The 25,328-nt window shown below is 40.3% G+C and overlaps 2 protein-coding genes across 3 annotated transcripts in view; one reads left to right on the forward strand and one right to left on the reverse strand.

Moving 5' to 3' along the window:
* KIF20A (kinesin family member 20A) overlaps nt 1-8,697 on the forward strand; it is a 10,137-nt gene extending 1,440 nt beyond the window's left edge. The window contains exons 3-19 of the mRNA XM_028527374.2: nt 1,151-1,240; nt 1,342-1,461; nt 2,369-2,507; nt 2,630-2,817; nt 2,904-3,033; nt 3,210-3,404; nt 3,510-3,621; nt 3,718-3,786; nt 4,002-4,145; nt 4,293-4,458; nt 4,552-4,716; nt 4,878-5,017; nt 5,153-5,255; nt 5,566-5,764; nt 5,976-6,067; nt 6,297-6,434; nt 7,074-8,697. Of these exons, the coding sequence (XP_028383175.1) occupies nt 1,151-1,240; nt 1,342-1,461; nt 2,369-2,507; nt 2,630-2,817; nt 2,904-3,033; nt 3,210-3,404; nt 3,510-3,621; nt 3,718-3,786; nt 4,002-4,145; nt 4,293-4,458; nt 4,552-4,716; nt 4,878-5,017; nt 5,153-5,255; nt 5,566-5,764; nt 5,976-6,067; nt 6,297-6,434; nt 7,074-7,391 (2,508 nt within the window). The 3' untranslated portion in view covers nt 7,392-8,697. The remainder of the gene's footprint in view (nt 1-1,150; nt 1,241-1,341; nt 1,462-2,368; nt 2,508-2,629; nt 2,818-2,903; nt 3,034-3,209; nt 3,405-3,509; nt 3,622-3,717; nt 3,787-4,001; nt 4,146-4,292; nt 4,459-4,551; nt 4,717-4,877; nt 5,018-5,152; nt 5,256-5,565; nt 5,765-5,975; nt 6,068-6,296; nt 6,435-7,073) is intronic.
* Nucleotides 7,620-22,953, reverse strand: CDC23 (cell division cycle 23). Of its 2 annotated transcripts, XM_028527375.2 has the most exons (16): nt 22,762-22,953; nt 22,602-22,674; nt 20,572-20,709; nt 19,677-19,719; nt 19,072-19,177; nt 18,847-18,979; nt 16,909-17,086; nt 16,731-16,828; nt 16,513-16,594; nt 11,684-11,837; nt 11,444-11,563; nt 10,979-11,054; nt 10,595-10,656; nt 9,601-9,679; nt 9,251-9,370; nt 8,106-9,064 (listed from the first exon to the last, which is right to left on the reverse strand). In XM_028527375.2, exons 1-16 carry the CDS (start codon nt 22,920-22,922, stop codon nt 8,894-8,896), a joined length of 1,794 nt encoding a protein of 597 aa, XP_028383176.1. In that variant the 5' UTR covers nt 22,923-22,953; the 3' UTR covers nt 8,106-8,893. The 2 variants fall into 2 exon arrangements, with proteins under 2 accessions (XP_028383177.1, XP_028383176.1); XM_028527376.2 differs by lacking the exon at nt 22,602-22,674 and having other exon boundaries at nt 7,620-9,064; nt 22,762-22,941.
* Between the last annotated feature and the right edge of the window lie 2,375 nt (nt 22,954-25,328).

Consider the following 25,328-nt stretch of genomic DNA (forward strand, 5'->3'; position numbering starts at 1 on the left):
ATTAAGTAGGTCAAATGTACATTCAAGTTTTAATATCAACCATGACTTCAGTTTATGGAGCCTTTCTTTCTGTGAGGCTGGAATTTCTCATTGACATTTAGGACCAGACAATTGTTTGTTGTGTGGATCTGTCCTGTGCATTAGAAGGTGTTTAGCAGCATTTCTGGCCTTTACCCACTGTGTTAGTAGCACCTTCCCACTTGTGACAACCTAGAAACCTCTCCTGACACTGCTAACTGTTCCTTGGGAGGGAAGTGGTCCTGGCTGAGAACAAATCTACTCAGAAGTATCCCTTTTTTTTTTTTTTGAGAGAGAGTATATTTATTAAAGGTGGGGACAGTAAAACAAGGAAGGGCCTATGAAAGAAGAAGCAACAGGAGAGACTAGGTGGGGCTGCTGTCTGCTCACTGGAGAATCAGAAAAAAAGGGGGCCTTGCAGAAGGGTTCAGGGGGTTAGCCTGAGATGAGCTGATACTTCCCACTGCTCCCCTGGTTGCAAGTCTCGTGGGGCCCTTTAGAGTTCAGGAAATGCATGCCTGTGAGGGAAATAGAGGGGGTAGGGAAAGGCACAGGTGTGCTTCCAGGAGGGATAGTGTGCCAGAAGTCTCCTCTTTTATAGAGAAAATTTGATCAGAGCATAGAGTCCTGAACTCTAATTCCTTTTAGAGTTCTTGGGCTATAATAGGAACATCTGTAAATATCTATTGAAAGAATGAAATGGGTACTATTATTAACCCCAGTCTACAGATGAGGAAAGTGAGGCAAAGAGAATTTAAAGAACTTGTTCAAGGTTTCAGTTACTAAATGATGGAATTGGGACTCATGATTCAGGTGTGTCTGCTTCCAAGGTGCTTAACTAATGTGCTTTACTATAATATCACATGCTAATTTTCATATCTGTCAACTAGATCTAACCTGGGTCTGGCAAGCCAGGTTTACAGGATACTGAAAAGACGGGGAAGGTGATAAAATATTGAAGAAGTCGATGTGAGTTGGAATGTTTATGGAACCAAAGAGTAGCTTCAGGGAGACATTTGAGATAGAATGAGGGTATTGTTAGCATGATTCCCAGGAACTGTGCTATGCTTGCCCATCTGCTCAGATAACTGCTGAGATTAATCTGTAGTTACGGCCTGGAATTCCGCCACAGGTTCCATCTGAGGATAGTACTGAGAAGGTGAAAGTATACCTGAGGGTCAGGCCCTTGTTGCCTTCAGAGTTGGAACGGCAGGAGGACCAGGTGAGTTTCTGAGGAGGGAGGATTCAAGGTGGGAATGATGTAGTACAGGAGAGGTTTTCAGGAATGTTTCCTTCTGTGTCAACTGTTTTCCTCCCTCTCAGGGTTGTATCCGTATTGAGAATGTGGAGACCCTTGTTCTACAGGCACCCAAAGACTCCTTTGCCCAGAAGAGCAATGAGCGGGGAATTGGCCAAGCCACTCACAGGTTCACCTTTTCCCAGGTATGGAGGTACTGGTCTGCGAACGAGACCAATGTGTAGGGACAACTTCATTCCCTCTTTAGAGGGAAAGCTTTTTACTTGATGGTGAGTTGTTGTTTTTTTTTAAGATTTTATTTATTTATTTTTAGAGAGGGAAGGGAGGGAGAGAGAGGGAGAGAAACATGAATATGCAGTTGCTGGGGGCCATGGCCTGCAACCCTGGCATGTGCCCTGGCTGGGAATCGAACCTGTGATACTTTGGTTCGCAGCCCGCACTCAATCCACTGAGCTACACCAGCCAGGGCTTGAGTTTCTTATATAGGTGGGGCAAAAGTACTTTTATAGTTGTGAATAATGAAACACAGTTTACTCTTGTATTATTATTAATTAGTTAGTGTATTATTTGCCATATGAACAACTGGAAACCTACTTTTTCTCTCATTTCATCCTGTATATGCATGTCTACAACTTTGGGACCCTTGTTATGAGCTAGCCAATGTGTCAAGTAGTTTATGTTCATTAATTCCCAACAAATCTATTATAATTATCATAAATGTCCCTGTTTTCCTGACAAGGATACTGGCTCAGTGAAGCTACTATTTAGTGGTAGAGTTATGACTTGACACTAGATCCATCCATCTCCAAAGACCATGCTTGTGACCATTATGTTCCATTATGTTGCCCCACTGTGTGTGCAGCAGCTATCCTTAATGGATAGCATTCCTTAGAGATTTGTTAATCTGGATGAAAGATGGACTGGCAGAGAATGGTTGAGTCCTCAGTGTTTAGGAAGCAGCTGGTAGCACTGCAGGAATAAGTCGCTTGAGTGTTGTCCGTAGCCAACCACCCAGAGATGCATTGGCTAGCTCTGCACAGAAAGCAAGTGGGAGATGAAAGATGGACCTCTGAGAACTGAATCTGTCTCTAGATCTTTGGGCCAGAAGTGGGACAAGCATCCTTCTTCAATCTGACTGTGAAGGACATGGTAAAAGACGTACTCAAAGGACAGAACTGGCTTATCTATACATATGGAGTTACCAATTCAGGGAAAACCCACACGATTCAAGGTAAGTAGTACGCCTTACAGGATTGCTGATGGGCCTATAATGGTAGTGTCTTTGCCTTTTGATGCTCTTGATTGGAGGAGAAAGGCACTCACATCAGGTATCCATCTTTCACATTCTTCCAGGTACTATCAAAGATGGAGGGATCCTGCCCCGGTCCCTGGCTCTGATCTTCAGTAGTCTCCAAGGCCAACTTCATCCCATACCTGATCTGAAGCCCTTGTTCTCTAACGAGGTAATCTGGCTTGACAGCAGGCAGATCCGGCAGGAGGAAATGAAGAAACTGGCCCTCCTAAATGGAAGCCTCCAAGAGGTGAAGTGTTGGTGTCCACAGAGGTGGGGATAGAGGGACAAATCTCTGGGAAGTTTTATATTTATTTTCTCCCTGGGCTCCTCTAGGAGGAGCTGTCTACGTCCTTGAAGAAGAGTGTCTACATTGAAAATCGGATTGGTACCAGCACCAGCTTTGACAGTGGCATTGCTGGGCTCTCCTCCACTAGTCAGTTTACCAGCAGTAGCCAGCTAGATGGTGAGTATGACTGGGCCTAGTGTCAAGTAATAGTAAGAACTCACTCTCTACTCCCAGCAACTGCCAGGGGTAGAGACCAGAGGTTGTAAGCTGAGCTCTGACTTCCAAGGACCCCTAGGCCAAAGGGGGGTGGACTACTCTAGGATTGATGCCCTGTACATTTGCTTCTTCCCCAGAAACAAGTCACCGCTGGGCACAGCCAGACACTGCGCCAATAAGCGTTCCTGCAGACATTCGCTTCTCCATCTGGGTCTCCTTCTTTGAGATCTACAATGAACTGCTTTATGACTTGTTAGAACCACCTAGCCAGCAGCGCAAGAGGCAGGTTCTGCGACTGTGTGAGGATCAAAATGGCAATCCCTATGTGAAAGGTATGGGAAAACAAGGAGGCTGGCATGAAACCTAGAGAGGACTTGGGGAGAGACCAGGAAGAATTAGGTATTCCCATCTTATATATGCCCTTTTCTTGGCCTCAGATCTCAATTGGATTCATGTTCAGGATGCTGAGGAAGCCTGGAAACTCCTGAAAGTGGGTCGTAAAAACCAGAGCTTTGCCAGCACACACCTGAACCAGAACTCCAGCCGCAGGTGAGTGGGTTGTGGGTTGCATTCTGGGAAATGTTAGTCCTCCATCTGGTCATGGAAGATGTACAATGACTCTTTTTTTTTTTTTTTAACTTCTAGTCACAGCATCTTCTCCATTCGGATCCTCCACCTTCAAGGAGAAGGGGATATGGTCCCCAAGATCAGCGAGTAAGATTATCCATTTAGAAATCCAAACATCTTGGCCATATATTGTAGTAGGGGGAGGGGAGTGAGGGAGGTCCTCAGAGGAATTACTTGTTACATTCTTGTTCTCCTTCCTTGGGTAGATTCTTGATAGGTCCTCTCTTCCTCAAAACTATATGAAGAGCTGCAAGGTTCATAACATGTGGGATCCTTATGTCTGATCCTGTCCATCTTTCAAGGTTGTCACTCTGTGATCTGGCTGGCTCAGAACGCTGCAAAGATCAGAAGAGTGGTGAGCGGCTGAAGGAAGCTGGAAATATTAACACTTCTCTGCATGCCTTGGGCCGCTGTATTGCTGCCCTGCGCCAAAACCAGCAGAACCGGTGAGCATTTTGCGGCAGGTCATGGGCTAGGATGGCCTGGAGCTCTGCAATTTACTAAAAAACTTCTGGTCACCACTGGGGATTGTGGTACAATGCCCCAAGGGCCGGAGTTCTGCTCACAGCTCTACTCTTCTGATTCCCTGGCAGGTCAAAGCAGAACCTGGTTCCATTCCGCGACAGCAAGTTGACTCGAGTGTTTCAAGGCTTCTTCACAGGCCGAGGCCGCTCCTGTATGATTGTCAATGTGAATCCCTGTGCATCTACCTATGATGAAACCCTTCATGTGGCCAAATTCTCAGCTATTGCCAGCCAGGTGAGAAGCTGGTACCTTTGGAATGGTACCTTAATTTAAGAACATTACTAGGACTAGTGATGGATTCCATTAAGATATTTTTTCCCCTGCTAGCTTGTGCATGCACCACCTGTACAACTAGGGTTACCATCACTACATTCATTCATCAAGGAACACAGTCGGCAGGCATCTCCCAGCTTAGAGACAGAAACCAAGACAGACCCAAGCCTTCATGATGACATTGAAAATGAAGTTGACATCTCCATGTATGGCAAAGAGGTGAGAATACAAGAGAGTTTTGATGCAAGAGCTTGATGGCTACACATTTTCCATGCTGCCTTTCAGGTAGGCCTGTGCCTTTTAGGGGGCATAGCTGTCTCCTAAAGGGAGAGGTCCTCCTAGAGGTCCTTAGGGACCTCTGACTTGTATGTCCCCTGCAGGAGCTCCTACAGGTGGTAGAAGCCATGAAAGCACTGCTTTTGAAAGAACGGCAGGAAAAGTTGCAGCTGGAGATGCAGCTCCGTGACGAAATTTGTAGTGAGATGGTGGAACAGATGCAACAGCGTGAACAGTGGTGCAGGTATCAGCTGAGTGACCCCTCTTTGTCACCTGGACAAGTGGTGGGAAGTAGGGACTAGCATGGCATTGTGCCTCAAGATGTCCTCCATGCTCACTATTCAGAATTTTCACTCCTTTTTTCTTCCCTTTCTGACAGTGAACATTTGGATACCCAAAAGGAACTATTAGAGGAAATGTATGAGGAGAAACTAAAGATCCTCCAGGAGTCACTGACAAGTTTTTACCAAGAAGAGCTTCAGGTGAGTTGCCCTGAACCAGCTGCAACTGGCTACTCAGATTCCCATCACTAGCTTGCCTGAGGTAGACAGATTTTATCAACTCCAGTAGGGGCAGGAATATGTAACTCAGTTTTCTCTAATATCCTTAGTGCTATCCCAGTCTGTTTGATGAACTGATTAAAGATCTAGTTAGTCAGAAAATGATATACATGCTAACAAACAGGCTTTTGAGGTTTAAGTAACAAGGAAGGTTTTGTTCATTATTCAGCTATCTATTCCTGCAGTATTTGTCTGACTGTGGATGGAACTGTGCTCTCTGCTTCCCTCTAAGGAGCGGGATGAGAAGATTCAAGAGCTAGAAGCTCTCTTGCAGGAAGCCAGACAACAGCCAATGGCCCATCAACAACCAGGGTCTGAATTGTCCTTACGGCGGTCCCAAAGGTTGGCGGCTTCTGCCTCCACCCAGCAGCTCCAGGAGGTTAAAGCTAAACTAGACCAATGCAGAGCAGAGCTAAATACCACCACTGAAGGTGAGAAAGGAGAGAGGGCAAGACCTCTTAACAGTGGCTCAAAGAACTATTCTCCAAACTTCAACCTTCTGGCGCCAACTTGGAGCTATGTCCCCAACCATTCACTCTAAGATGCACAGGGACTTTTTATATTTGCTGCAAGCTGTTAACTCAGAGATAAGTCTAAGATAAGAAAGGCTATTTATTGAAGTTTGTTGTTTCTGTCCCTCAGAGCTGCAGAAGTATCAGAAAATGTTAGAACCACCACCCTCAGCCAAGCCCTTCACCACTGATGTAGACAAGAAGTTAGAGGAGGGCCAGAAGGTAATTACCTTTCTCTGTTATCAAAGCTCTTACCTAAGGCAATTTCCAATACTATATTTCTGGTGCATGTAAGGATAAGATGTTTTTGAGTTCTGTGCTGGAGAGTGGCTTCTTTATTCAGCTGACTAGGCTTTCTAATTTTACTTCTCTTCAAATGGCTATCTGTCTCCTCCAGATCATTATCATGGTGGATCTTGGCCACAATTTGTTACCATTCCTCCTTTTTCAGAATATAAGGTTGCTGCGGACAGAGCTTCAGAAACTTGGTGAGTCTCTCCAGTCAGCAGAAAGAGCCTGTTGCCACAGCACTGGGGCAGGAAAACTTCGCCAAGCCTTGACCGCTTGTGATGACATCTTAATCAAACAGGTTAGGACAGCCTAATTATCCCCCTTTTTCCCACCAGTCCACTCCAGAGTTAGGTGAGAAGAGAAATGAGGAGCCAAAGAGAAAGGTAAAGAACGTAAACATTTTTAGGTTATTCTTACAGTGAGGGGAATTTTTCTTCCTTGCAAAATAAAAAGAACCATTCACTAAGTACAGGTACTATACTTATTTATGGAATTTTCTGTTATAACAACCCTAGGTAGATAGATAGTACCACATTTCATCCCAGATGCTTAGATTGTAAGAAACCATTATTTTATGTACCATTAAGACAAAATAGTAACAAACTATGACATGTTTTCAGAAAATGCATCCTGATTGTAATTAAAATGTAAAAAAAATACATCTTAGACTAAACATAGCACTTAATTTTAATGCCTAGGAACTGAAGAGGTAAAGGAACCTTATTCAAGCTTCTATCATCTTACATGTTAGAAAATGGCCATATATCCAGTGCTGTTTGAGTTTTAAAGAAAATACCTCCATTCACTTATAAGGTCTGATTCTAAGGGGTTGATCTTTATAAGAACAATTGTAACTAGTAGTAGATGGCACATACTGCCTTGTCTCGTTTCTCTAGTATACGTAAATGTTTTCTGTAACTTGATTGCTCTTCCTTAGGATCAGACCCTAGCTGAGCTGCAAAATAACATGATGTTAGTAAAACTGGATCTTCGGAAGAAGGCAGCATGCATTGCAGAGCAGTACCATACTGTGCTGAAACTCCAAGGCCAGGCTTCTACCAAAAAGCGTGTTGGGGCCAACCAGGAAAACCAGCAACCGAACCAACAGCCCCCAGGAAAGAAACCATTTCTTCGAAACTTACTTCCCCAAACACCCACCTACCAAAGCTCAAGAGACTGCAGCCCTTATGCTCGGATCCTGCGCTCCCGGCGCTCCCCTTTACTCAAATCTGGGCCTTTCAGCAAAAAATACTGAGGTTGTGGGGAGGAAGAGAGCAGCCCTTGTCCTGAGGTGGGTCAGCTGCTCAGCTTAAGAAATAGGTCTCTTTTAAGCTTCACCATATACCTGGAACTTGATACAAAATGCAGTGTTCTGACACTAGATGTTTCCCCCTCCTTTTGTAATATAATCACCTATGTAATTTCATACTTTTTTACTTATATGGTTTCTATGCATACACAAAAAGCTATATTAAATATATCATTCACATTTGTTTTACATTTTTTAATTTGAATGCCAAATTTTGCAAAATCATTCAAATTACAAGATGACAGAAAAATTGAAAATCAAACATCATTCAGGCCCATGGAAACTTTGTACAGGAGTGGCAGTAGATACCTAAGAAAGCTTGGTAAGAAATGAATCCATGGGACATTAGATACTCAAGCCCTTCCTTAATATAAAATGAAGTGTCATAATAGGAGGTGACTGGGTAACAAACTTGTTCTAGAAACATAAACATAGGAAGGCTGGGTTCTGAACTCAAAATAATACGTATCACCTACTATACGAATTCATCACAGCATACATAGTCATAGCATGTTACCTCCTACTGAATGCACATGCACAGGCTGGAACCCCTCTAGGAGCACACTGACAGTGATTCCCCTTACTTTGTCTAATACTATTAAGCCTGAAAAAAAATTCTGTTGGAGATAGAGGGAAAAACTGACAATTACATCAAAAATATTAAAACAAACCAGCTTGAAACAAGTTTATTCCCAAATGTCCACGAAATTATCTGTAATCTTGTCTCCTTACTTTGCTTTAGTGAGAGATATAAATAACTCTAAGACATCTTTGCCCTCAAAGGGGCCTTCATGCTCACCGAGATTCTTTTGTCCCTTCTTTTATTCAACTCTAGTAAGTTACTTCCAATTTGAAAGCTTCTAGGAGACTTCAAAACTATGTTTTGGAAGAATCTCTCTAGAATAAGAACAAATGTACAGCTTTACTCCATTTAGACTTAACATCTGATACCAGAATAGTCATGCTCAACAAATTCAAGGACCACAAAGTCATGTCTATTCAGTGCCCTGACCTTGCTAGGGTATCCAGTGACCCTATTGTCAGCAGAGGGTAGAATCACAGACTTTTTTCCCTTCCTTACCTCTCAAGAAATCATCCACTCCCAGCAGCATTAAAACTGTTCCTGTAGCCTTGCAGGGACTAAAGTGCTATTACAGAGAATCTGGGGGACAGGGGTGACAGAAACTGGGAAGACGGCCAAGATCTGTAGCTACTCTCTGGACATAAGGAAGATAGAAGTACTTCTAACTGGCAAAAGACAATGTCTTTCCCTGCCAGGGTTCTTCTGTCAGTCTAATCTAAAGGTGATTCTGTAAACTCTGCCCAAGGAGTTTCCATCTGTACACACCAAAAGAACTAAGGTCCTTAGAAGAACAGACATGGACATTTTTTATGTGGAGGTAAGGCTTAATTTGGGTCTAGCAATGTGCTAGCTTGAAAGTAGCCAATTATGGTGTGACTGAAGACAGGTTGAGCGGAGAAACTCTGCGCGTAGGAGTGTTGTTAGCAGAGAGTGAAGCAGGGAGGAAAAAGGGAGCAGGCATCTCGGTGGAAGGAGTCTCTCCTTGGTTCCGAAGCTGCAGGATTTGCCGGAGCAAGGCCTTACCTTCTTCCCGGGTCTGAAACAAAGTCAGGCAACTATTTCAAAATATGTCCAAGGATATCCTCAAAAACGGGTTCTAAAATACTCATAAATAAGTTCCATAAATCAAGGTAGCTTTTATTCCTCTTACCTACTTTCCACCCCATTAAAGATCTTATGTTCAAGCCTAAAATCCACCCTTTATTAAAGAACTAAAACTCACATCATTGAATGCACAGCACTTTTGGGCACAAGTTGAAGCTTCATCCCACAGCTTGCACTTAAAATAATATTGGGCCAGATAGCGGAAAGCTGTGCTCTCCTCCAAGTGTTCCACTATTTCCTAGACAGGGAAAACAGAGATGACTGAGATCAGAGACTTGGCCCTGTACCTCAGCCAGTAGAGAGCAGACCTGATACACCAAGGTTGCAGGTTCAATTCCCAGTCAGGGCATACATATACAATAATCAACTAATGAGTGCAGAATTAAGTGCAACAACAAATTGATCGATTAAAAATACTGATAAAAAGAATAAGATCAGCAACCGCATTGTCATGCTCATGACACATACCCCGCAGGAATAGATATCTTGGATATATTTGATGTAACACTGGGCAGCCTGTTCTGACTCAGTCAACTGTTCATGAAGCCTACAAAAGAAATTGGTCTTTAAATACAAATCATATCTCAAAGTCAAACTAGTGATAAAAAGTAAAAGCACATGATTAAGACCAAAAAAATGCCAATATATAGACAAGTACAAATTTTGACATAAGTGACAAAAACTGAGACCCAGAATAGTATTAGTGCCCAGATGTGATGGTTATTTTATCAAAGCTGAAAATCATTACTCTGCTGCTGGTAATGGAGGGAGAGTTGTTAAATTCTTATGCTGGGTAAGACACCTTTGCAAAAACTTGCTATTAATAACCTGAGTAAGATTTTAAAAAGATACCAATTCAGACTTTTTTAAGAAACCAGAAAAGAACTTGCAAGAATAAAAGTGCATTCAAGAACCTATTTGTCTATCATTTCTGAGTTATTTCTTATTTTCCTAGACCTTATTAGGAGGAGATCAGTACTCAGTTTTCCTAGATTGCTCTAATGTGGAAATTTCATTTCAATTCATTCTTGATCACTTGCCTAATAGGAAAGCAATTTCCCCTTCAAAGAGTAGTGGCATTCTTTCAAGTCAAGATGACTAAATTTCCAGACAAGTACTCGTGCACCATGCTACATTACCACTCATGCAGGATGATGGATAGGAGGCTCTAGAGCATGCAAGACACACCATACCAGAGAAGCCAACAGAAATATCAATAGCAGCCCTTGCTGGTGGGGCTCAGTGGATTGAGCATTGAACTGCAAACCAAAGGGTGGTCAGTTTGATTCCCAGTCAGGGCACATGCCTGGGTTGCAGACCAGGTCCCCAAGTAAGGGGGACACTTGAGAGGCAACCACACACTGATGTTTCTCTCCCTCTCTTTCTCCCCGCTTTCCCTTCTCTCTAAAAATAAATAAAATCATAAAAAATATATCAATAGCATTTTACTCCATTCACTCACTTTGCCAGTTTCACCAGAGCCATTTTCTCCACATCTCCCACGGCGTAAGCTCTCCAATAACACTGTCAAAAAAATAAACCAGTCAATTTGATGATTGCCACATGTGCCAAGTCTAATCACATAAAGGCTCAGGTCCTACAAACCTCCCAAAATTTCAGATTTGCAGGATACAAGGCCTTTTTATTAAATCTCATAGGTCCAGGCTACATAATGCCATTCCCACTGATGATGTCACCCCAGCTTTGCCTTTAAGGCTATGTACTTTTTCAGACTTCCCTATGTAGAGATATTAGAATGAAGGAAAGTCAAAGAGCACAGATAGCCCAACTCTTCATCCAAACAGCAAATTTCCATTCAAATTCTTGAGGAGTCAATTTCAGGTACCTTTTTGGCTTCCACGAGTTGATTGAGTTTCTCATAACATTCTCCTAAAGCAACCAGCATGCGAGAATCATTGGGCCTGAGAGAAAACGAGAATAGCAGTCTGAGCAAAGACTATAGAGAGCTAAAAGTCCTCCCTTGAGGAACCACCACCACTCCTACAGTGCCTGCCACCACAACTTATTCACAGTTTCACTGTCCACAGTTTCAGTACTGTAGTCTTAAACTATTACATAGAAAATTTCAGGAATGAACAATTCATAAGTTTTAAATTGCACATCATTCTTAGTGGCATGATGAAATCTCAGGCCATCTTGCTTTCTCCCATCTGGGACATGAATCATCCCTTTGTCCAGTATATATGCACTCCATACACCACCTGCCAGTTTGTCACCTAGTAGCTGTCAAAAGAAAAGAAAAGTAGCAGCCCTTCCTACAACAAACACATTGTCAAGTGGCCAGACTTACCGAAGCTGGTGAGCCCGTCTGTAATAATAAAGGCAATAAAATGGCATCTTTAGGATTTCATAGGTCTGCCCAAGGCCATACCAAGCTCTGTAGTCCCGTTTATTAACCTCAATGGCATGTCTAAGAAATGGAAGACAGACCGGTAAAAGAACAGAATCAAGGTTAGCAACCTGCAGGCTCAGCAGAGACTCCTAGTATCATGGCAATCTGTTCCACCTAACCCTGCAACTAGGAGCTCACCTATAAGCCTGAATAGCAGCAGATGTGTTTTTCATTTCCATGTACTCATGTCCCATCAGTGTCCAGGCCCCAAGATACCGGGGATTCAATTTCAAGGCTCTCTGGAAATACAAGGCTGCTTTTTCATGCTGAGAACGCAAACTGTAATAATTGCCTGATTGAAAAACAAACAAAAATATGAATAATTAGAAAGGTAAAAATACAAGTCCTTTAAAACGAACAGCATTTCATAGAGTGAGCATGAAAGCACAACCCACTCCCTCCAAAGTCCTTGCAGAAAAGCCAAATTGTACACAAGGGGAATATCATTGTTTCCTTGGGAAATATGTATCATCTATCATACATTCTAGTTAACAAAAGTGTTCCCTAACGCTCCAAGTTTTTCCTCATTTTCTTTCATCTGGATATAGTCTTTATACACATATTTTCTTATAGGGTAGGAAATTTCTAGAGGAAGCTTTAGACTGGTGGTTTTCCAATTATATTCCTAGGGTTCTAAGGAGGTACCTCAAGGGTGAAAAATGTAGAACTCTGAGCTCCCTCTTCCTCAGGAATCAAAGCAGTTATATTATCATTGGTCTTTAAAAAAGCAAGTCAAAGATATTAGGATTCTGTGGAAGATTTTATCTAAAGAAAGGGTACAAAAGCCATGTCTTATGTCAACTGGTAAATGGATAAACAAAATGTGGTATATATGCAAACAATGGAATACTAGTCAGCAATAAAAAGGAAATAACTACTGATACATGCTACAACATGGATGAACCTCAAAAACCTGTTAGGTGAGAGAAGCCAGACAATAAGGCTAAACACTGCAAGACTTGACTTATATGACGCTTCCAGAAAAGGTAAAACTATAGAGATTCAGAAGACAGATCTGTGCCTGCTAGGTGATGAGAGTGAGGCTGACTGCAAATAGACCCAAAGAAACTTTCTGGGGAGATAGAGTATCCAAAAGTGGATTATGGCTATGTTTACACAGCTGTATAAATTCATAAAACCTCATGAACTATAAATATAAAGTGGGTAAATTTTATGATATGTAAATTATACCTCAATAAAGTTAATTTTTAAAAAACAGGATGAATTACAGCTATACCAACACTTGGAGGAATTTTTATGAGATCTTGTTGAATGAAAAAAGAAAATATAGAGAAATGTATATTTCTCTATATTTTTTAAAGATTTTATTTATTTTTAGAGAGAGGGGAAGGGAGGGAGAGAGGGAAACATCAACAGCTGCCTCTCATGCACCCTCAACTGGGGACCTGGACTGCAACCTGGACATGTGCCCTGACCAGGAATCAAGCAGGCAACCTTTCAGGTTACGGGATGATGCTCCACCCAACCGAGCCATACCAGCCAGGGCTAATGTGATCTATTTTTGTAAAGCAAATAGCCCATTAAACCTTGTATATGTGTGTATACATTTTTCTGTGGTATGGAACATCCTAACACATGTATCTTAAAGGGGAAAGGAAGCAGCAAGCAAAATAAAAACCACCACCAAAAAAAAAAACCCTACACTTCAAAAAAAATCTCCTTTATGTATAAGTTGTATATGCACAAATAAACTAAATAAAAAGATAGGTTTTGATACATATACACACACATACTAACTTGAAGAGATTATGATACACTGTCAAGTGGAAAAAGCAAATTGCAGCGAAATTATATAATATGATTCCATTTTGGCAAAAAACAAAAAACTTCCATATTTTTTTAACTCCCTCTAGACCCAGCTGTTAGTTCAATTTAGGAAAAATTATTTATAACAATTGTCTGCACACTATATCTGATTGTTGTTGTTTTTAAAAGATTATTTATTTATTTGTTTTTAGAGAGAGGGGAAGAGAGGGAGAGAGAGAGAAACATCAATGTATGGTTGCCTCTCACATGGCCCCTACTGGGGACCTGGCCTGCAACCCAGGCATGTGCTCTGCCTGGGAATCAAACTGGAAACCCTTTGGTTCACAGCCTGCGCTCAATCCACTGAGCTACACCAGCTAGGGCTCTATATCTGATTGTTTAAGCACAAATTCAAGTTCATATTTATCTGAAAAAAAGCAAAATGGAGAACTTTATGTCTTGCACAAAGATATCTCTGCTTCTGCTCCTGACTCAGAGACAGAGACTCTAGGCAGAGTGTCCAAAGGTTAGCTTTTGTAAGAGAACAGGAGAAAATGGGGTGGGCAGTGGTAGCAGGGGTGTAAGCCCTAATTGCTAACAGAGTCAGGATGACAAAGGAGATGTTAAGAAGTTAGAATCATTAAGTTCTGGGCAAAGATTAAGTAAATGAGGTTTTTTGACCAGTTGGAACAGCTAAAAAGTACTGAATGATTACAATGTGCTGAGCAATTTACATTGTTGTTGTTGTTTTTTAAGATTTTATTTACTCATTTCTAGAGAAAAGGGAAGGGAGGGAGGGAGAAAGAGAGGGGAGAGAAACATTGATATATGAGAGAAACACCCATTGGTTGCCTCTCACACACTCCCTACCAGGTACATGGCCCGCAACCAGGCATGTGCCCTGACTAGGAATCGAACCAGCAACCCTTTGGCTTGCAGGCTGGCACTCAATCCACTGAGCCACACCAGCTAGGGCTAATGTTCCTTATCCTTAAATTTTAAGGTAGGTGGGCTGAATTCAACAAACACTTATTAACCATATCCCAAGAACTTTGCTGGTCATTACAGATATGCTAAGGAAAAAAACAGAGTTCACTGAAGAGTTCACCTGAAGTGATTAATAAAAAAACCAAGAAACTCCTGAATCATCCCTCTTCATATATATGTCACCTTTTCTTTTCATTGGCTTTAAGTCAATAGGTTTAAAAAAAGAACTGTTCGTTATCTTCCCTACTTCTGTTTCCTTTCTTCACGTAAAGGGCACTGTTATCAGTCTGGCTACCCAGTTACCAATTCCTGTTTGTTCTAGTTCCTAAATTCTTCTCTCCATTCCTCCTGCCAATACATCCTCATCTTAGATTCTCATCATCCCTAGACTGGATTATTGCAAAAGCCTCCTAGCTGGTCTCGGTGCCCCTAGTCTTGGCCTTTTTCTAATCCTCCCAGCACGTTGTCTCCAATCATCATTTGAAAATGAAAACCTGAAAACTTTCATCACTGTGGTTTAAAATCCTTCGGAAGACTCCTACTGCTTTAAGAATAAAATCTAAACTTTTAGCAAGACAAAAAGACTCTTCAAGATCTAGCCCCCTTTTGTACATTCTTACTTCCCACACCATGCTTCAGGATGTCAAACTATTTCCAGCACAACATCTGTTCCACACTTAAATGCCTCTGCACTGCAATGCCCTTCCCCAGTGCATCCTTCTCCCTTACTGAACTCTTTCATTCCTGACTGTTCTTTAGGGAACGCATTACTTTCCCTAATCTCACACTGGATCTGATGCCTTTACTCTCTTAGCACCCTATGTTTGCCTCAATCATAACACTCAGCCCATAGTATTATAGTTGTTTTATTATTGGCCTTCCTAAAGAGGCAATCAGGGTAGGTACTACAATACAAAGCACAGTGCCTGGCACTCAGAAAATACATGAAGATGTTTTTTGAATAAATTGAGAGTTCCACCCTCACCTTAATGGACTTGATTCATAATGTTCTGATATTGAAAAGATTACTTGTTCTTACCTATGTTCCCATAGGACTCACTATGTCTTTTTTAATACTTATTTCCCATGCCAGACTACAATTTCCGCAACGGCTGGAAATATTTTTACTGAATAATTAATGAATTGAAATCCTATTGGTTTATTAACAACATCCTGAGCTTGAGAGATACAAATGCATGATCTCAATGCAGTGTCACCAAAGACTCAGGGACACATATATCTCTTTCATCTAGTGAACCTAGAGATGAAAGAGATATATGATATGCTTTCAATCACAACCAAACAGCTTACTTTTATCCAGGAGTGGTCATTCATCTCTTTCTATCAACTGATTATCAGGCCACACTAGCATGGCCAAGTACATAGGACCATAGTTCTTAAACAGGGATGATTCTGACCCCAAGAGGTTATTTGGCAATACCTGTAAACATATATGATCACCATAACTGGGGGAAGGGAGCACAGGGTAGAGATTAGGAATACTGCTAACACCCTACATTGCACAGAACAGCCCACACACAAAAAGGCTGTCAGCCCAGAATGTCATTAGTGCCAAAACTGAGACAACCTAATACAGAGAAACAGGTACAGTACTCTCATCTCTTGTCATAGGACTGGAAATTCTTACAAACTTTTCAGTAATACTAAAGTTTATAATATACACACTTTTCATTCAGTCTTTCACTGCTTATTACACAGAAATAATTGCATAAACATGCAAAAATAAATGTACACAAAGATGTTTCCTAAAGCAATGTTTGTATTAACACTAGTCATAACTTATATAATAGAAAACAATTAAATAAAAATGATGGCACATCTATATAATAAAATACTAAATAACCATCAAAAATAATAAAAATCTAGATGTACTAAAATTAAAAAAATGGAAAGGATACATTAAGTTTAAAAAAGGAAGTTACAAAGCAGTGTGTATAATGGTATAATGATACCATTTTTGTAAGCAAACTGTACACACACAAATGCATGAACATATGTTTTCAGTGTTCACACAGAGAAACATTCTGGAGCCATGTTCACCAAACAACCTTGGGGACAGGGTTACAGTGAGCTTTCCCATTCTACTGTATATAATTTTGTTACCTTTAGCACTTTTATATTGTTGTTATTTTTACATTTGAAATACTTACAATAAAGATAAAACTTAAAAGAAAAAGAATGATGACTCTTACCAATTACACAGCACGTTTCTACACGATATTTATCAATTTCACAGAGGTTGTGAGCCAAATAACTCAACTCAGATTTCATGCTCTGGAAGAAAAAAGGATGGTCTAAGCATGAAAAAGGAACCCCCTAAATTATTTTTCTTGTAGCTAATGCAACTGAGTGGCAACCCAGATGAAAGCACAAAAGAGCTAATCAAGTCCAAGTAAAGGAAGCAGCTCACCCTGACATAAAGAAGGTTGGAGAATGTGTCCATATTCTCAATCCTATAAGGGTCTTGTTTCCTTAGCTCATTAAAAATAGAAAGGGCTTTGTCAATATCTGCAGAAAGAAAATAGTTCAGAAAACACTACAATGCTACTTTCAGGGTTTGATGGATTTCATTGTCTTCATTCACTTACCTCTGATATTGTGATAGGCAACTGCAATTTGGGAAACAATATATGAGCTCTTAGAGAAGCCTACATCAATGAGATTCTGATACTTTTGCAGTGCCTCCTCTATCAACTGCAACTCTGTGTATATGTGAGCCAGAAAAAACTCTTTCATCCAGGTGTCCGGCAAAGACAGGAACTTCAGCTGACAGCAGGAGAGAGAGGAACATACTTAGTATACTTTGACCTCTCTCCAAATGAACATTAAGGAACTATTTTTATTGTCTACAGCAACGATTTTCAATCAGTGTGCCACAAGGATTTTTAAAACATGCAATACCTGACTATTTAGTCAGGGGCACTGACCTCTTTTCCCTTAGATTGTCAAATTAAAAAGAAAAAATGACAACAGCCAATACAATAATAGCCGCCCAGTATGAATGAATCAAAATTATACCTATTTTTTTGTCAGATCGGTAAAAAATACATTTTTGGTGTGCTGCAGAATTTTATTAATTAGTTTATGTGTGCCATGAAATGAAAAACATTGAAAATCACTGGTCTAAAGGACTTTATCACCAAAAGTTTATTACAGCACTTAATAATGAACACAGGGCAATTCAATATGATAGAACTTACAAGCATAGTACAGAGAAAAGGGGAAGGCTTTAAAATATAGATAGGATCTGAGGTGTCTTGGAGGATGGGTAAATTTGAATAGAAAAAAGGGAGGGGAGAGGAAAAAAAGATAATGTTCTATGTGAGGGCAATATAAACAGAGGGAAAACAGTCCCGATGAGTGTGGTAAAGAAGCTGAGCAAACATTGTTGAGTAAGACTGAGCTGGTAGGGTGGGCCCTATGGTGCAACAAGAAATGGGATGCAAATAGGAAACCACTGCAGTTGTTTTGCAAGAGAATGACATGATGACATGGGTGTTTTATGAATAAGTTTGGAAATAGTATGCAGGATGGCTTGGAAATGGGAGCGTAAAGATGAGAAAGCTAGATAAAAGGGTCTATTACTTATAAGAAATCCAAATTGGAGACAAAAAACCAAGATGGCAAAGGAGGCTGAGAGAAAGAGGTGCATACATGAAGAAAACCACAGCAGTATTTGGTGACTGAATAGGTAAAGGAAATAAGAGAAAGGGAAGAGACTAATATGATTCTGAGACATTAAGAATGGGTGTCTTGAGAAATAGTGCCACTAATGAGAATCTATCGAGTTGGGAGAAAGAATTTGGTAAATAAGATGAGAAATCTGGTTTTGTATATTTTAAGATAAAGTCTAGTAGGCAGTTAGAGATAGATGAATACAAGTAAACCAAGGTTAAGATTTCAGACACAGATTTAGTAGCATATATCATTAGGGGGGAAATCAATCAGCCTTTGGCTCTTTAGAGCAAGCAGATGGAAATGTGTTGTCATTTCCATTAACTACTGAAGGACAGCAAAATAAACTCTGTAGACAATGTCCTCTAATGACTAATAAAATTACTACAGTGTATAAAGCAATTTCATATACATTATTTCATTAATTAACAAATCTCTATGTCTTCACAGAGTCCTATGAGCTCTTAGCAGACACTTAACATATTTTAAATATAATCCTTGATATCAGATGAACCCTTTCTGCAGCATCTTTGGAATCAGGAGAGACACTGTAACAGCATTTACTCTATAAAACAAGTTGCAGTAAAATTTGAATGTGAAAATATGAACATGAAAAGATATTCTAATACGGCTAGATGCAAATCCAATAGCAACTGCCAAACAAGAGCTAGACATCTGTCTTTCAAATGAAGACCTTAAGACCAAAATCCCAACAGTGAAAGAGACCAGAGAAGGAGCAAAGAGCTAGCTATAGTCAAAGGCTTAGCAAACTTCTCTCCCTCCACCCCGTTATTATGGAATTACATAAAACTTGAAGCACAGGGTTTTCCATATATCTCATCTTAATTTACCATCTCTTTGTCTGTAATCAAGTTACAGAGTTCTAGCCAGGCTCCCCAATGCAAAGGCAAAACATGAGTAGCCTCCACAAATACATCAATGGCCTCTTTCACCAAATCCAGTTTTCGAAGCACAACACCATACCTAGCAAAGAAGGAAACAAATGTTAATGCTCTGTAATATCTCTTCTGCTCAGGAGAACATTATAGGAAGTTCTAAGTTACACTAACACTTACAGATAGAGGCCAAATCCATCAAGTTCTCGAGCCTGGTGCTTTTTGCTGAGCTCTACTCTCAATTCTCTAAGAGCCTCATTTTTCACTTGTCCTTTTTCGAGAGGACCTAGGAAAGAAACAAAGTCTCTGGTCTAAGAGAACATGCTGTTCTTCATTTACAGACCTAGATATTCCCTTTGGCATCAAGCAGCTACACCTGAAACTTCCAGCAAGCACTCACAAGTGGCTGATGATATCTTACACAACTTATTTTCTTCCAAAAATCACAACTGATAATGGTCTGCAGTCACAGTTTTTTAGGACCACAAAAGTGTTTAAATTTTTGAACTAGTAACATTTAAAAATCAGAAGCCTCAACTAAAAATCTGGATTTCCGGCTTCAGGTTGCAGTGACAGGGTAGGGGCTAGGGAAGAAAGCCCTAACAACCCCAGGCCACAAAGCAGCCCTCAGCTGGAGCTGGGTGACAATCAGCCAGTTATGCGATCTAATTCGCAACAGCCCTCCTTAGATTACTTCATACACGTGTGTTATCTGCCTGGCTCCTATAGGCATTTGTGTGTGCAAGCCCTGCCTTATCTAAAAGGTAAGAAAAAGAAATTCATACCTAGGCTATCAACTGTTTCATCATCCTTCTTCTTTTCTCCAGACTGTAAGAGAAAATCCACACACAGGTCTTTTTACCAATTTATTCTGAACCTATTCTAAAATGAGCAGCCTGATTCTAATATCTCAAGGGCTCAAGACCAACCAAAACAGTGTTGACTACTGGTCACTACTTCAGGAGCTACCACTGATCAGATCTGGAGTAATGTGAGTACCAAAATAATTAAGTACAGTATTAAATTATAAACAATTAAAAATAAAAATTCTTGAACCCACAGTGATAACAGATAGATCAATGGAAAGGGGAGGAAAGGCTCTTGCTTCGACTAGAATGCCAACTGGTGAGTGGTACATGTGGAGACTGCTGGAGGGGAAAATCATCATTTTGCAACATCCCAAGTAAAAAATACTTTAGGCAAGAAACACCAGTGAATTTCTTAACTAATGGATATTTAGGTTGTTGACATTTTGGGGGTGTTACAAAAAATACCTCAGTGAACAGCCCTGTACATATAACCTTGTGCATATATTAAGGTATCTGCACTGGATAAGTTACTTAAAGTAGAATTGTTTGGTCATAGTATTTCAAATTAGCATAATCAACCAAAACTGACTTCCAAAATGGCTGTATGAACTTTTAACTCCTAAAACAAGATCTACTGGCCCATGCCTTTATCAATAATTAATATTATCAATATTTTAAATATTTTATTTCATATCATCATTTTTTACTTTATTTATGTCAATAATAACTCTTTTATTATTGTCAAGTTTTTATAAAGTACATTCACCAAGTAGACTACTGCTAAGCTATTTAAAAGATTTAACTCTTTCCACATGGTTCTAAATATGGACGCTTCACTGAAGGTAGAATGACACGTTAAAATGGCCCTCACCAGATATCTAGAATACATGTACAGGAAATAGGCTTTCTTGCTATTGCAGCCATGCAGGAAATGTGCTGCCCGATCATACTCTTTAACATCAAAGTAGGCCTTGGCCAGGGTGTAAGCGTCCATATCCTGGGCATCCTCCTAGAAAAGAGACAAGTTTTTATAAGTGGTTGGGAATAGGAAAACAACAATTCAAATCCATGATGTATATTCATTAATTTCAATATATAAGAAAAATTTTTCCTCTGCCCAAAAAACCTGAAATACATGTAAAATATATATATATATATATATATATATATATTTTTTTTTTTTTTTTTACTATGAAACAAGGTCAGAAAACTCCCTCCCCAAATAAAACACTGGGGGGAAAATTTATTAAGATTTTACTTATTTATCTTTAGAGAGAGGGTAATGGAGAAAGAGAGGGAGGGAAACATCAATGTGTGGTTGCCCCTCACACACCCTCTACTGGGCACCTGGCCTGAAACTCAGGCATGTGACCTGACTGGGAACTGAACCAGTAACCTTTTGCTTTGCAGTCCAGCACTCAATCCACTGAGCCACACCAGCCAGGGCAAAACAAACAAACAAACAAACAACAAAAAAAAAAACTCTAAACAAACACACTCAGAAATTTGCATTGTTTCTGCAAATGTAGTAGAAGTTGCATATAAGCTTTGGTATTAGGGACCTATATTCAAATTTTAACTCTTTGATTTCTTGGTTTCATGACATTAGTGGGGAAGCTACATTGCTTCTCTTGAGTATTCAGGTCTTTATCTGTAAAATGGAGCCAAGAATATAGATTTGACATGAGGAAAAAGTAAAAAAGTCATGGAAAATGTCTGGCATTAATATTTGACATCCCCTTCCTTCTTCAGGATTTTTAAATCCCTACATAAATGTAATACATTGTGCAATTACTTATACTTTTTGTATTTCAAGAGCATTTTGAAAAGCCCCAGCCGGGTAGCTCAGTTGGTTAGAGCATCGTTGGATACGCCTAGGTTGGCCAAGGTTGTGCTTCAATACTCAGTCAGGGCACAAACAAAAACAACCGATGAACGCATAAACAAGTAGAACAGCAAATCAATGTTTCTCTCTCTCCCCTTCTCTCTCTAGAAATTGGTAAAGTAAAATAAGGTTTTGACATGTTAATATTACAAAAAGTATAGAATACTGCTATAATTCTCTATGTAAAAAATGAAATTATGCATACTTAAGTTAAAAACATACAACCCTCCCAACCAAATTCTAGGAACAAGTTGATTAAAACTTTAATAATTTCATTCTTCTTGTCCCAAAACAGGAACCAAACCATATTTGAAGTGTTCTTCACTAGTAAAAATGTCTTAAATGTGGCTATTCGGCTTAGGATTCTGGTGGCTCTTTTCACATCCACTTGCCATTTGCTTATTTCTTCCCCTACCCACTCTCACTTGCATTACACCTTTTGGACTAAAGAACAGTCACTGTTTTTAAGTGGGGGGAGGAGGAGTTGGAATCATGTAACAAATGGATTATGATAAAAACATTCAGACTACACAAACTATTTAAACATTTGTACTATAGATGACACATGATACATATTCATATCTCATTTAATTCTCTCAATACTCCATAAAGTAAATACTAGTATCCGCATTTCACAGATGAGGAAACTATGGTTCAGGAGGTTAAGCTGCCAAAAGTCACTAGGGTGGGCTGAGATTTGAACCCATAGCTGTTTGCATCCAAAGCCAGTTTCGTACTGTTGTAAAAACCTTTAATTCTGCTCATCGTTATGAGTATTGACTATGCGGGGCTACAAAACCCAAAGGGCTGAAATCTTAAGCAAGGAGTGTTTACTTATTCTCTTCAGCTTAAGTAAAAGCACCACCAGATCTTTCAAAGCTCAACACAACCACCCAGCTCTTTCAATGCTTGAATTCCCTCTACAAACATTCCTGCTAAGTAGTCTGCGCCCCTCCAGGGACAGGTCACTCGGTACCTCTTCGGTGGATGGGGAGCTCGGGCTGTGAAGTCCTTACCTCTGTAATAGGCGGAGGAGGCTGAAGCTCGGCCAGAGGCAACGCCGGAAGGGAGAAGGCTAATTCCGCGGACCTGGAACACCGCGGCAAACCGAATCAGCTTCACAAGCCCCCCAAGGCCAGGGATTAAGCCGGATCCCTTCCCACCCTGACATCTTACCATTTGCTACTGTGCAGTAGGCCCCGCTCCCGGGTAAGGCCGGCGATAAGTAGCAGCTGCTTTTTAATTTCCCGCAAATTTGAGAAATCGCCACTTGCTGACAAGACAGGTACCAATGGAGCCGTGAGGGCCACAGGGACTACAGAGGGACTCACAGCCATTTTTCTATCTCAGCAACTCCAGCCAATCACCAGAGACAATACTAGCTGAGCGCCGGCACCAAAAAAGTTTGCCTGTTACTGGTGAACTCTTGCTCCAGGAAAACCAATCAGAGATCTCATACCCCTCAACGTCACCAAGAGGCCGGGAAAGAAGAAACAATTACTTTTCTGATTGGCCAAGATCTACTGGGGCGGGAAAGTTAGAAACAGGAAAGGGAGGGGGGGAAAAAGCCACGATCTCTGGGCGTGACAGAGAGGAATGAGCGACTGGGAAAAGTGCCTTGGGAAGCTGGGGGTGGGAGTAGGAGCTAGGAAGGAGTGCAAGAAAAAGTGTCCTGCACCTTTGGGGTGATGTGATTGGATGTAGTTTGTGGGCACATCCTGTGCCACTGGATAATCAAGTGATGCCCGTGTCTGGCGAATCCTTTCAGAACAAATTACATCTTTCTCCTTCTACTTGGTGAATAAAAAGACTTGCAAAACTCTGGGATGACATGTCGTCTTTCCTACCTAGTCAAGCTGCTGGGTTGAGACGGTATGCTCCAAGACCGGTCTTCTTTTTTTGTTAGGGTCTAATAAATCCTTTATTTTGATCAACACTTTCAGTCGTGGAAGTTAAAACTTTTTATTTAACAATGGCATTATAGGTAGTGAAATGATGCTTTTATGATTTTATTTATTTTTAGAGAGATTTAGAGAGAGGGGAAGGGAGGGAGAGAGAAAGGGACAGAAATATCTATGGAAGAGAGAAACCTCCACCCGTCGCCTCTAATTCCCACGGACCAGGGACTGACCCTGCAACCCAGGCGTGTGACCTGAATGGGAATCTCTTACTGGTGACTTCTGGGTTTGTGGGAAGACACCCAACCAACTGAGGCACACTGGTCAGGGCCAATAATGCTTTTATGACTTGTTTAGAATTCTTACATTTTGCCTTTTATCAACTTGCTTATTTTTATAATTGTATAAAATTTTTGTTGTTTTTCAATAACAAGAAAATAGAGATGATTTCAAGATGATTTTGGCAAGTACTACTCTTCAAACAACACATTTTTGGTGTAGCCAGTCTTTTCCCCCAAGGAATGAAAAGCTAAATTGGATATAATTGTCACATAAAATTTATTTACAATTTTTAAAATCATAGCTGTTCTGATAGTATCACTACTCTGTATTATGTTTTTCTTTATCTAATGTTATATAATATTTTTTCCTTCATCATCCTTTCCACTCCCCGCTACTATATGGACTTTATAGCTTTCTATTTTATAATGCATTTTTTCTATCACAAAATAATGTATGATCAATACAAAAAACTTGAATACAGTAACCAAAAAGAAAAATAAATATACCACTATATGTGAATTAGAATGGCCAAAGTCCAAAATACTGATAACATCAACTTGCTGGCAAGGCTGTGGGGAAACAAGAAGTCTCATTCAGCCCTGGCTTGTGTGGCTCAGTTGGTGGTGAGGCATCTCGCAAAATGAAAGGTCACAGGTTCGATTCCAGTCAGGGCACCTGCCGAGGTTTCAGTAGGGGCGTGTACGAAAAGCAGCCCATTGATGCTTCTCACACCAATATTTCTCTCCCTCTCCTTCTTCCTTTCTCTCCTTCCCTCCCTAAAAACAAACAAACAAACAAACAAACAAACCCTGTCATTCATTGCTGGTGGGAATGCAAAATGTACAACCACTTTGGAAGATAGTTTGAGTTTCTTGCAAAACTAAACAGTCCCTTACCATATGACCCAGCAACTGTGCTCCTTGGTACTTACCCAAGGGACTTGACCATCCAAAAATAAATAAATAAATAATACACACAGATGTTTATAGCAGCTTTATCCACAATTGCCAAAACATGGACATAAGATGTCCTTCAGTAGGTGAATGGATAAATAAACTGGTATATCCAGACAACAGAATATTGTTTAGCACTAAAACCAAATGAGCTATTAAACCATAAAAAGACATGGAGCAAACTTCAATGCATTTTACTCAGTGAAAGAAGTCAACATGAAAAGATTACATACTGTATGATTCCAACTATGTGACATTCTGGAAAAGTAAAAAGACCAGCAGTTGACAGAGGTAAGGGGGGAAGATGGGATGAATGACAGAGCACAGAGGATTTCTAAGACGATGAAATGACTGTATATGATCCTAGTATCATCACCTCCGTTTTACAGGTGGAAACATTTAGTGACTTGCATTAAGCCATTGGTGGTATATAACAGAGCCACAATTTGAACCCACATCTCCAAAGTTCGTGATTATTTCCATTATACCACAGAGTTCTTCTGTTAGAGAAGAAATGATTTAAAAATAATAGTAAATGGGGGGAGTGGTGGGTAGGGTGAAAGAGAGTATAGTGGAAATAAATGGTAATGGAGACCCTGGCCAATGGGGC

Source organism: Phyllostomus discolor, chromosome 13, assembly GCF_004126475.2.
Source record: "Phyllostomus discolor isolate MPI-MPIP mPhyDis1 chromosome 13, mPhyDis1.pri.v3, whole genome shotgun sequence".
Classification (NCBI taxonomy): Eukaryota; Metazoa; Chordata; class Mammalia; order Chiroptera; family Phyllostomidae; genus Phyllostomus; species Phyllostomus discolor.

Coding starts and splice junctions, on each gene's coding strand:
- CDC23 (XM_028527375.2), bottom strand. CDS start 22,922: ATGGCTGTGAGTCCCTCTGTAGTCCCTGTGGCCCTCACGGCTCCATTG. Junction 17,087..18,846: donor TGATTACAGACAAAGAGATG/GTAAATTAAGAT, acceptor TCCTGCTGTCAG/CTGAAGTTCCTGTCTTTGCC. Junction 16,829..16,908: donor TGCCTATCACAATATCAGAG/GTAAGTGAATGA, acceptor TTCTTTCTGCAG/ATATTGACAAAGCCCTTTCT.